This window comes from Diorhabda sublineata, chromosome X (genome assembly GCF_026230105.1).
Source record: "Diorhabda sublineata isolate icDioSubl1.1 chromosome X, icDioSubl1.1, whole genome shotgun sequence".
NCBI lineage: Eukaryota > Metazoa > Arthropoda > Insecta > Coleoptera > Chrysomelidae > Diorhabda > Diorhabda sublineata.
Window position 1 is genome coordinate 21,704,803 of NC_079485.1, and position 13,107 is coordinate 21,717,909.

The 13,107-nt window shown below is 31.9% G+C and overlaps 1 protein-coding gene across 2 annotated transcripts in view; it reads right to left on the minus strand.

Annotated features, from left to right (window-relative positions):
- Positions 1 to 400: 400 nt before the first annotated feature.
- The window catches only part of LOC130451427 (pleckstrin homology domain-containing family J member 1-like), a 33,630-nt gene continuing 20,923 nt past the window's right edge, over positions 401 to 13,107 (minus strand). Inside the window, exon 3 of one of the 2 annotated variants that reach the window (XM_056790435.1) lies at positions 401 to 985. In XM_056790435.1, coding sequence (XP_056646413.1) covers positions 883 to 985 — 103 coding nt within the window. In that variant the 3' untranslated portion in view covers positions 401 to 882. The remainder of the gene's footprint in view (positions 986 to 13,107) is intronic. The other variant, XM_056790434.1, reaches the window with a different exon arrangement.

Sequence of the window (13,107 nt, forward strand, 5' to 3'; positions counted from 1 at the left end):
GTGGACAGTATATTGTGCTGATTAAGAACTTATTTTATTGTAGAATTGCTTAGCTTGTGTTTACCAAAAGATTATTTAATTCACGTTTGTAATAAAAAATATCAATTTGTAATTGAAGTTGTTGGTAGAATTTATGTTAGAAATAAAGTTAGTTTTTAAAAACACGGTTCCAGTAAATTAAAAGTTAAGTTATATATATATATATATATATATATATATATATATATATATATATATATATATATATATATATATATATATATATATTGAAGATCAATCAAATAAGTAAATTAATGAAAAATTTATAAGTAATTTTGTAAGCATGTCAAAAATTATATTTCAATTTTTTTTCTTATAAAATTGTTAAAAAGTGAGATTTATTTTATTTTTCACCGCTAAACATTTCTAAAAATAAAATACTTGTTTCTATTAGGAAATTATTATTAGCTAATTTATAACGTAAAAAAACATTACATGCTTTAAAGGTTTGCCTATGTAGGACTCCCTGCCACGCGAACGTCATTCCGGAATGATGAAGCTTTAGCATCACCACAAAATGTCGAAATTTTTAAAGGGCAAAGTACGAGTGATGCACATGGTCTTCGTCAGACTCCATTATATGACGTAAGTATCATATGTAATTTGCATTTTGAACTGTTGAAATTAGTAAAAGACGCTACTAATGGGTGCACAAAAGACATTGATAGTTGGGTATCTTCTCAGACAAAGGTTAGTATTATTTGTAAACCTATACTGTTTTAAAAAGCTTTTCCAATAATGATGCTTGTAAAATTTTGAAAGAATGAGTCTAAATTTAATTATTTTTTGAAGAAAATATTTCGTGACGAAAACCCCAGGATAACGGGAAAAGTATTGCAACAGTTACCAAGAAAGGCCATTGCGAAACTCACAAACCTCATAAATACAGTATTCAAGCTCCAATACGTACCAATAACGTGGAAAACAGCTGAAGAGATAATGATACCTAAAACAGAAAAACCATTGTATAAATAGAATCCTATAGACCGATATCATTATTACCAATGATTTCAAAATTATTTGAAATGATACTATTAATAAAAATACAACCCATACTTGATCAAAACGAAATTATTCAATCCCACCAATTTGGCCTCCGCGACAGGCACTCCACTACATCAGGCACTCCATATCAAAACAGTCAAAGAAGATTGATAGATGTCACGAAAAACAACATCATAACCACCTAAACAACAAAATGTTGGAACATCTCGATAATCAAAATACAGTTCGCAGGCTTAAGCGCACCAATCCTTTTGAACTTCTGTGAAAAAAGACAGTTACAACCCAGTTTAATAGTTAGTAGTCACAATAGTGAAGTGCGTATAAACGAGTAAATCTAAAGTGATCTATTCGGAATACTTAGGACAGTAAAGTACTTAATAGAATATGTTGAATGTAAAATGTCGATTAATTGTTAGGTTAGGTACATTGTTCTCTCATGATAATAATTATTGAAAATGAAGGACATACGTCACCGTAAATAGCCTTCATTCTGTTTATGATTTGTGTTAATCCTTCTTAAGCCAAAAATTTTATACAGCGTGAAACATTTCTCAAAACAACTTGATTGATAGGTCGTTCAAACTCTATTATAATAAAATGAATCGAAGCAGCAAGGTAGAACTTTGTGTGAAGCTTGTTGAGACTTGAGACTGACGCGTGCATAGAGATTTCTTATAACGCACTATTTACTATATATGGCACATTTCACATATATTTAGATGGATCACGACAAAGTTTGTTGTTCTAACCAACTTGACATCGGCCGGGGGTCTGAACATGAACTAGAAACATGACATCCTTCATAAAAAACCGCAGATCTCACTTTTTTGATCTCATTTATGTAGTGGTAGTTGAAACGCTGTTTTTAGGACCTAACCAGTGAATATTGAAGAGTTGAAAACACGAATTAGAAATGGGTATAGTTCAATTCCACCGCAAATCATTAACTTAAATGAATTAATTAAATTCTATTATCAGAAAAATTGTTTTAAATAACTTTTTATTATCTTGTAATTGCTAACAAATAAACATAAGCAATTGTGTACAACCTTGTTCACCAATGAAAATATCCAACAAAATGGCAATATTGCAATCTAACAAAATCAATGCTGACATCATGTTTAAGGGTGGGTATACTGTATATAAAAAATTCAGATAGAAAATAGTAATCGCCGCGTCCAAGCATTTAAGAAAATATTTATGAGAGTTATATTGAACTAGTGATCCCAGGCCGTTACGGACTTGAAGTCTGTATATTGGCAGATAGATCAAGCAGACAAAGAAAATACAGTCTTTATCACCACTGGATCAAGGCAATTCGAGCTATGTCATTTACACTCTGCTCCAGCAATATTTGAAACTGTTATGAAAAACTTCTGGATCCAGAATACAAATCAAATGTTCAGTGTCCATGCGAGTGTGGTCGTGCTCTTTGTTTACACTCCCGAGTGAACGTATGCAGTGGCATATACTTAATATTGAGTAGCAAATTTTAATATATAAAAAAGAAGTGTCAATTCATATTAATGCTTACGTCTTTTTTGTCATTTATGACTTCTCCTTTTTAGCTATATGAATTATTTCTAAAAATTTTTGCTATCGATTTATTTTTGAGTGTCGTTAAAACTTTATAAATAAACTACTAATGTTTTTTTATGTTTCATGGTTTGTTAATGCAGTTTTATGTGAGAAAGATCTTGAGGAAACTGTTTCAAGCAACCCGTACAAATATATTACATGCTTTTTCCGTGAATACTTACAATACTGATATACTAAGTAATAATAATATTCACTTCTCACCATATTAAACATTTTCACAATCAATATTAAACCAAATAATAGAATTAATTTTCGTAATGTCACACTATATAAAATCAACAATAGCATCAAAACGGAGGGATATACAAAACCAAGTTGGTCCTCAAGATATTTAATCTTCAATTCTTGGCATCCTATCTCTCAAAAAATCAAAGATTATTAATTTGACTGAGGAAGTTATTTAACTATGAAATCCTTCGTTCAGATGATACAAAAATGATCAATAATATATTTGTATTAGTTTAAGTTTATCAGACTATTCAATGAAGCTGATATATTTGTTAACACTGTTACATTACCCTTTTGAAGACGATGATTTGAAGTTAATTCATACATTTATTAATTTGGACTACTCACATTATTTTATAAAAACGTAAGTATGTTGCCGGAAATAATATCGACGTATTATAAACTAGTAGAGGAAGCATTGATTATTATTAAAATATACATGTTGTGAAAAGGTCTTCAGGTAAATTTAATCAATTTCCATTAACCACTCTATCTAGATGATCCCCAGCGAATATCAGAAACAACAGATTTTACAATCACTTCAATTTTGATAACAGTTCAAATGTTCAAGTAGAGTGTATGTTTATATCAAAAGATTTCAATTCTACCACAAATAATAAATATTCTATGTATTTTAGAAAATAACGAAGAAATAAATTCTTCAGTAAAACATAAAAAAGACTAAAATAATTTTTTATGCCCTATAAATTGAATCTTCAAACAATGAAATTATAATACTACATGATGCGATCGCTATATCGTCGCACGGGTCGTAGATGTGACCTTCTCGCATCGCCCGCATCGTATCTAGGCGGCGTGAATTGGCCTTAAGGGTTCCAAGTTTCTCATGTTGCCATGTAAAAAATTCGTTATTTAGGGTTTGAATTACTAGAACACCACCCCCCCCCCCATCCTACTATCATCTATTTCAACGAGGAAGTAATAAAAGCTGTGAAGGTCTGGTTTGCAGAGCCAGAATAAACATTTTTTTAGAGGTCTAGTGACGTTGCAGGTTCTTTGTAATAAATGCATCCAATTAAGAGGAGAATATGTTGAGTAATAAAATATTTTGAAATTGAAAATAATTACAACACTCTACGACTGGTCAATACGAGGCAGCATAGTGAAATATATCTCTAACTTCCTAGAACATCGCCAGTATCAAGTGCGAGTGGATGTAATATACTCCCAGTTGAAGATACAAGAAAATGGTATACCAAGAGGGTCGAATCTCAGTACAACATTATTTCTCATAGCGATAAATTCGATTATTGCAAACTGTAAATCACCAGTAAAATGCAGATTATACGCAGATGACTTAGTTATTAATTGCAAAGGAAAAAATATGACAACACATAAGAACATCGAACAAACAATAGCCAAATAGAACGTCAGAAACAAGTGGGCTGCGATTCAATACGTCGAAAACAAAAGCGATATGTTTCTCAAGAAGAACCCAGCCCCAGCCCAAAACTTTATATCTATATAGAATATGTCAGAGAAATAAACTTTCTAGGAATTATACTTGATCAAAAATTAGCATGGAAAACACACATTCTGACGTTGAAGAAAAAATGCCAACCTGTAATTAACCTGCTCAGGATACTAGCATCCAAAAACTGGGGTGCAGACTACTCAAGTCTACTACACATATATAAAGCATCGATAAAATCACTACTGGAGAGCTACCACAACAATATCTGAGCATCTCGTACGCGATCTCTGTATTATCAAATACAATAAATCCTGTAATCCGTAACGTCGTATCTGAACGCTTTAAAAAGAAATTTTCAACCAACTCAACTACTTGCCCTTTCTATCACAGAGTCAACACATATCTCAAGTATGAATCTGCAATTTCCATTTTCCAAATTTATGACTATTATTGGCAATTTTTAAAACCTCAATCACTTCCTCTCCTTGATTACGCCTTCTATACAACTTTCAAATGTACATTATCTCTCATTGATATATACTGTAATTCGTGTTATAGAGCTTGTTTTTATTAATTTTTTATTGGTCGCTTCACATTTCATATATAGAGAGAAGAAAGAAACGCTTTATTGTCAAAAAATTGTTACAATTTGTAGACAAAAGCTTGTGAAAACTGAAAAACAAACAATAATAACTGAATAAAGATACTATTAAAATTTCAATATACAAAAGAAAACCACAATGACGAATAAAATTATAGGTAAATATTATTATTATTAGAATAGAACTAGTTTACAGAGTAGAAGACACTTTCCAGTAAATATGCCCTCAAATTATTGAGGAATGCGGGAAAAGATTATATAAATTTTATTTCAATTGGCAAGTGATTTTTTTGCATTGTAAAATTTTAAGCCCTTAAATAATTCTGAACGTGGAGTAGATAGGTAAAGGTCGTACTCCGCGTTCCAAAGTGAATAGCCGTGCAACGATCTTTCTCAAATTTGAGAAACGTACTTACGAATTAAGCAAACTTAATCAAAGACTAATAAGGAAGGAAGAGCCCTGCTGTTTAGTCCAAGTAAATATCTAACAGCTCTCTTATGTAGTTTAAAAATTCGCACAAATTGAGTCACACCACACGTACCCCAGAAGGAAAGGGCACATCGGAGATGCGACTCAATAAGGAGGAACTTGTGCATTTCTTATTTAAAAAGCCAAATTGATGGGAAGTAAGTATTTTATATTTGAACAGAAATGATAAAAGCCTCTTTTTGACCAATCTTTCTAGTCTTATCATTGTTGCCGGTGGTAAAAAGTGAAATAGTCCACTGATGAAAAAAAAGTACGCAAAGTTTAAACAAGGCTGCAAATCGGACTAAAGTCCGCAAAACGGCAACACTGCATATTATTAATTTTCCTGTCATTATCTGTAATTTCTAGATTAGTCGTAGAGTACGAGCCATGAGGAGTAACGTGACATGACATCTTGTGGACACAAGCGGAAATAGGTAGTACCTTCTTTCGTTAACAGATGGCGCTAATAGCACGTACAGAATAATCTCGTTGGTTCGAGAAAGTTGTGAAATAAAATAGTGCGTACCTCCTTAAAACGTGTTTGTGCGTGTTTAAGTTTAAGACATCTTTATAACAGTATTTTGATTTGAATTGTTGGTTTGGTGTGTGATTTAGTAGTATGCAAAAGAAGCGAAAAATTGATAGTGAATGCAGAAAATTCAAAGATCAGTGGAACATTCAGTATTTCGTAATTGAGTCCAGTAACAAGACGCTATGTTTGATTTGCAATGAAAGCATAGCTGTTCTCAAAGAATATAACATTAAACGTCAATATGAAACAATATTTTCAAAATTACTCAAAATATACAGGAAGTTTGCGGACAAAAAAATTCGAAGCTATGAAGCACGGATTGAAATCGCAGCAATCTTCATTTACAAAACTCAAAACTGAACAAAAGGCTGCAACTCGTGCCACCTTTCGTGTAGCTCTTGAAATTGCAAAACGTGAAAAACCATTCACCGATGGAGAAATGATCAAAGAATGCATAATTGCAGTAGCCGAAGAAATGTGCCTTAAAAAGATAAATTTATTAAAAACTGTTAGTATGTTAGCAAACACTGTGGCTCGAAGGGTAGAAAACATCGCTGAAAATATATCCTCTCAACTGTTCGACAAAAATGGGACATGTTGAGTGGTTTTCTTTGGCATTGGATGAGTCAACGAATGTGTCAGATACTACTCAGGTGTTGATTTATATTCAAGAAGAAAGCTATGAAATGCATGAAGAACTTCTTGATATGTATAGTATTGATGATATATGGCGCTACTACTGGTACAGATATTTTTAAAGGAGTTGAAATGGCCATTAATCAAAAGAACCTTCGATGGAAAAACTTGAAATGTATTACAACTGATGGAGGCAAAAACATGATTGGGAAAAATAAAGGAGTGGTCGCTCTTGTGACGGTGGTTCAAAAGCATTAGTCTTACATTGTATCATTCATCAACAGTCTTTGTGCGGAAAATGTTTGGATATGTCTGAAGTCCTGAAACGAGTCATATCAACTGTTAATTTTATCAGATCTTTTGGGCTGAATCACCGACAATTTATTGAAGAGATTAGAGAAAATGACTTACCTTATCATATCTACTGCCGTACGTTGGCTTAGTTGTGGAAAAGTCCTTCAGCGCTTTTTTGAACTTCGAGCAGTGATCGAATTTTTTTTGAATGAAGAGCCTCGCCCTCTTACTGGATTACAAAACAACGCATGGAAGTTAGCATTCTATGATGATTTGACGAAACATGTGAACGAACTGAATTTGAGATTGCAAGGAGAAAACCAGCATCTTCCTGATTTATACACTTATATCAAATCATTCCGGAAGAAATTGATACTGTTTCAATCACAACTACGAAGTAAATGTTTCTCGGACTTTGATGCCATTGCGAAACAAATTATGATTTTTCACAATCCTTCTGATACTGGCATTGAAACCCTAGCCCCGGAACTTCAAATGGAAATGATTGATCTACAGTGCAGTGATATAATTAAGAACAAATATCAAAACTCATCTTTGTTGGAATTTTATAAGAGTCTTCCACTGACACAATTTGATAATTTGCATAAATTTGCTCGTGGGCTGTTTTCTGTTTTTGGTACTACTTATTTATGTGAGAAGACCTTCTCCAAAATGAAGTACATAAAAAATGTTTACAGATCTAAATTACTGATGAGCATCTTAAATCTCTTTTAATAATTGGTACAAGTAAAAGTAGTCCACAACTACAAACAATTGTCAGTGGAAAATCTCAATTACATAAATCTCATTAGTATTTCATATGTCATTATGTTTGTTATAAGTTATGTTTTTATTTAAAATGTATAAAATGTTAGTTGGATTCATTTCAATAATTTGTTTGTTATTATATACTGAAGTTAAATTTTCTGCATATTATACATGTCTTTATTCATTACAATTATGTGTTTCTTTATCCAACTTATCACAAAAACAATAAAAATAAGCCTACAACAATGTAATGAGTAGTTAGCCCATGACCATATCAATGTAGATGTCATATTAATAATTATTCAACATAAAATTAGAATACTTTAGTAAACTAAATTTAATTTGCTATAAAAAATATGTTCTCTAAAAGGAGTTCCCCGTGGGCCGGATGTGGCCCTCGGGCCGTAGTTTGGAGACCCCTGGTCTTAGATAACTTGAGAAGGAGTGCAATTGGGCGATAATTTGATGCTATATAAATAAACAACACTATAGCGTTAAATTGTTTCAAGTTCTCCTTTTATCATCAGTATCTAAATTACTAGATGGCTGTTGTATCTATTGGACAAATGTGTCTACCATGGCAACATTGTCATTTCCATATATTATCATTAAATTATAAAAGTTGCCGCACCCAGTCGTTTAGTGAAATCATTTGCTCCATTAAAAATGCTCTTATCCAAGTGGTCAAATAATGATATACTCATAAATATATGTTACTAAACTTAATGCAGGTTATTGACAGTAGCATTACACAAAAAATGCTTTCATTAGATTATGTATCTATTAAACCGAAGTTGTGGGTGAAATACTATTAGGACTGTTATTGTCATATTCCCTTATATTTAAAATTAATTTCAAATCACTTATTTTTTTATTCCATCAGTGCCACTATTATTAAAACAAATAAAACAAGAAAATAATTTTATTATCTGAATATCTTAAGAGACAATACTATTTTTTTTAAATCACTTCAAATTAATAATAGCATATTATACATTTGTGGTATTATTTGGTTCAACCACAATTTCTGGATAAAACATTTCATTATATAAATTCATTTACTAAGTGCTGAAAAGAAACAATGATGTAACAAACACCTTTATCAAACTTTATTCATTCTGTCAGTGTACACAAAATTACTTCAAGCATTGTAGACGTAATTGTTATTAATGTTAATTATCAATAAATGTCAGATGTCAGAAAATGGAAAATTATTTGAAGTTTCTTAGACATTGTGGTGAATCAAGTAACTAAAATTTTCTAACCTTCATAGACATTTTGATAGTACATGGAAACAATATATTAATTCTTAAATACATTTTGATGTTCCTAATTGATAATTGATTTATTATGTTGGTACTGTAATAGTTTTTATTAACATGTTTACTTATATCTGTAACACAATTCTTATGCTATCTCATATCATCATAATTCATATTAAATAACTCCAATTATAAGTTTCTATGTATGATATTTGAAGGGCTCAAAGCTGGAGTGGACAAAGTCCATAAATTGGATTTTTTCACCTTATAACACAAAAGAGGTGTTAATCAAATAAATTTTCTGTACTGCAATGGACCAAGTCCAGTATCACCATTTTACCGATAGATGGCGATAATACCACTACTGCAGTGACAATTTATTAAAAGTGTTCGGTGCTATAGTAAAACGAAACCATTAGTACTATTTTGACAATATTCCCGCGTGACTTATCGCCAGGAATTTAATAGTTTTGACTTTTTATTCCTTATTTTGAATAGATTTTGAGTGTTAAAATGAATTCTGACGGTAAGTTAGGATAATAACAATGAAATTGAGCTATTATTTTCAACAATAATATTCAAGATTCTCGAAAAATGAAATATTTCAAGGTTTTAATTACCGACGTCTAAAATAAGCATGTTTAGGATTATTTACGTAATAAAACAATTAATATCATCTCTTTTCAGATTGAGAATCTGAAGACGAACTACCATTAGCTCAGTTGGTGCGTTCGAACGATGTAGTAGCTAACTTCAATGGTGAGATGTCACTCAACATAAATTCTTATAAAAATTTTCAACGATTTTTTATTTGCTTAAGAAAGTCCTGAAAAAGACAAACCAGGTAGAAAAAGATTTAGAAACAAAGCCAGCTGGGCAAAAAAGAAACGAAAGTTCTTGAGAAATAGTGGAAAAACCTATAAAACAAAGATAGAAAAATGTATTCCTGCTAAAATATTTGATCCAGATGTTGAGTGCAAATGCAAAAAAATGTGCTAGCAGTTTCAACCCGGAAGATTTATCCAATTTTTTCGAATCGTTTCGAATATTTCTACGTGGCTTAGTAAGAGTGTCGAGAACCGCGATGAAGCGACCTAGGAATGGTTCACGACGTGAAAAGAATTTTACTTTTATTTACAATTTACAAAGAAGGCTATAAAACTGCAAAAAGTTTTTCCTCAGTACACTACAAATTAATTGGGGATAGCTATATCGTTGTTTGACTAAAGAAGAGGTTTGTTTTTGCAGTCATAGACTCCCGGGGAAAGAATGTCCCAACAAATAAAATTGATGATTCAGATGTTGTTGCACATATAAAATCATTTCCATCTTATCAGAGTCACTACAGCAGGAACGATAACGAAAAAAGACGATACCCTGATGATAAGGAAAATGTACGATCTTTATGTTCAAAAAAATTCTCAGAAAAACAAACAACCAGTGAAAGAAAAATATTATTACAAGGTTTTCTCAATAAAATTTAATCTTCACTTTAAAGTTCTCAGCAAAGATACTTGTCGCCAATGCGATGAGTTATTCCTTAAGATGCGTGTTAAAATGCAAAATGAAAAGAGAAAGGAACTTGAGTTGCAAAAATTGTTCTTAAGACCGACCGACAGAAGGCCTCTGACAATTTTTACGTCTGCACATTTGACCTCCAAAAAGCGCTTCGGTTTCCCAAACTTTCGACATCTATAAAAGGAATTCATATGTCTATAATGTTGGAATACACTATTTCAATACCAAAACAGGTTTTATCTATGTTTGGGACGAAACTGTAGTGGTAGATGTTCTCAAGATGTAGCTTCGTGTATCTGCAAGCATCTTAAAGAAAACGCCCGTAACCATAGGAATATAATTTTGTTCTCAGATTCTTGCACTGGCCAGAATCGCAATATTAAGGTCTCTTATGCTCCTTAAACTTGTCTAGGATCCTATAATGGCTGCGGAGATGATTGACCTGAAATTCTTAGTTTCTGAGCATTGGTTCCTTCCCAATGATTCAGAGTTTGGCATTATAGAATCATCAAGTAAAACATGCCAAAACAGTTTCTTTCCAGAAGATTGGTTTGACGTTATAAAGAATGCAAAAAGAAAGGAGCCTCGTTTCAACACGATTCAGATGCAACGAAATTAATTTTTAAGTGCATCGGCATTAGAGGATACTATTACAAATAGAAAAAATGACACAGATAACTTGCCTTTTAGTTAGCTAAAGATGTGTTGGATTCGCCTTTAAAGAGGCCATGAGTTTAAAATAAGATTTAAAGAAACTTTGAACGATTTTTCGCAGTTTCGTATTCTAGACGTGGAAAAAACTAGCGGTACCGGAAGAAAAAAAATTACATCTTTGAATCGCGTCAACCAAGACTGTCTTTACATTACACGGCGACCTGTGACTGCTGCCAAAAAGAAAGATATGATTGATCTTCTGTCTTATATTCCACCTGTACACCACAAGAAGCGCAATACAACCAATTGAACGAAATTATTTTTGATGAGGATACTAATTAATAATAAGCCTTAGTTGTAATGTTTACTTTTCAACTGCTGTTTTCTCAAAATCACATATTATGGACTTACTCCACTTCAGCTTTGAACCCCTAATTTGTGAATAATAAATATATAACATAACCTATACTAGTCTATTATCCAATAATAATTGTATGAAAATTAGTTTTACAAATAACTGGAAACTAATACATGGCTAACAAATATATCAAATTGAATAACATTAGCAAGTTACTCCATTATTCATTTTATTTATTAAAACTAATGGTTTATGGTGTTATGATAAGAAAATACATTCTCATTCTCGAATACATTTATTTTTCCATAGTACTTAGGTACTGTTTACAACATGTCTTAGTATATTAACCAGCGATCGGTCGCTACGATAGAAAAAATTCAACAATTTCGATGTTTTGCTCAGAAAATTTGACAAATCTGCTTAAAATACTCTCCCCTCTAGAAGTGTCTGGAGACGACAATATGTTAGCGCATGGCAGACTGGCGTTTGACGTAGTTATGAGCAGTCGGTAGGGATATTCGATATAAATCAATGCATCGAAAACATCGATGTTTACAATGCGATAAATCGAATCGATCCGATGTTTTGAAAAGCTATCGATATACTCGTTGAATCGATGTTTTTTCATAAAACATTGTGTGTCAGACAGTGACAATAACTAATAAAAGCGTGTTAAAAAAAAACTGTTTTTCTAAACTTAAAAACATTAAATTGCATTTGATTTTGTGGAACGAATTCGAAATAAGAATGAATAATGGATAATTGTATAGTAATATACCTACTCATTACAATAAAATCTCAACACCTAACCTAACGTTTTCGATCGGACTGAGGTAAGTAAGGATGTAATTACCGTCACCCGGGGTTAAGTTGGGCTTTTATGGTCAAGTTGGACAAAGGACCTATTTAAATATATATATATATATATATATATATATATATATATATATATATATATATATATATATATATATATATATATATATATATGTATATATATCTAGGCAATCAAAGAGATACATTGCCTTGTTGCGTGATTGATTGCAGCGTTAACCATACAAATCAGGCTTTGTAAGAACGTGGTTATGTGTGGACGCATTCGGTAAGTTATGAAAAAAAAAATTCTGAAATATTGTTATAAAATTTGTCAATTTTAAAATACTTGTTTTAAAACTGCTGGGGAAAATTATTCTGTAATAGTTCATGCATGAAATTTTATCAGCAAAGTCTTTGGTATGTATTTAACCAACAATAAGTGTTGAAGGTCACATTTTTAACGTTGATTGAGAAACAGGGCCGTACTATGGAAAAATGTACCTCTTAGTGAAGTTGGACAATGGTGCGCAAGTATAAAAGACCGCTTGGAACAAAGCCTTACCAAAATTATAAACCTGAATCGATGGTTAAGGCTGTGGAAGCTGTAAAAAAAAGAAAAATGACTCTAAGAGCGGCCGCCGAAATGTTTAGCGTTCCAAAATCTACGTTATATAATCATGTTAAAGGCATTAAATGCACTCAACGATATGGTGAGCAAACAGCTTTAAGTGAAGAACAGGAGAACACATTAGCCGATGAGATTTCAACAGCAGCAAAATGGAATTTTCCTTTACAAATTATTGACATAAAAAAACTAGTGAAGCATTATTTAGATAGACAAGGAACAACTGTTTCTATTTTTAAAAATAATCTACCTGGAGTGGAATGGG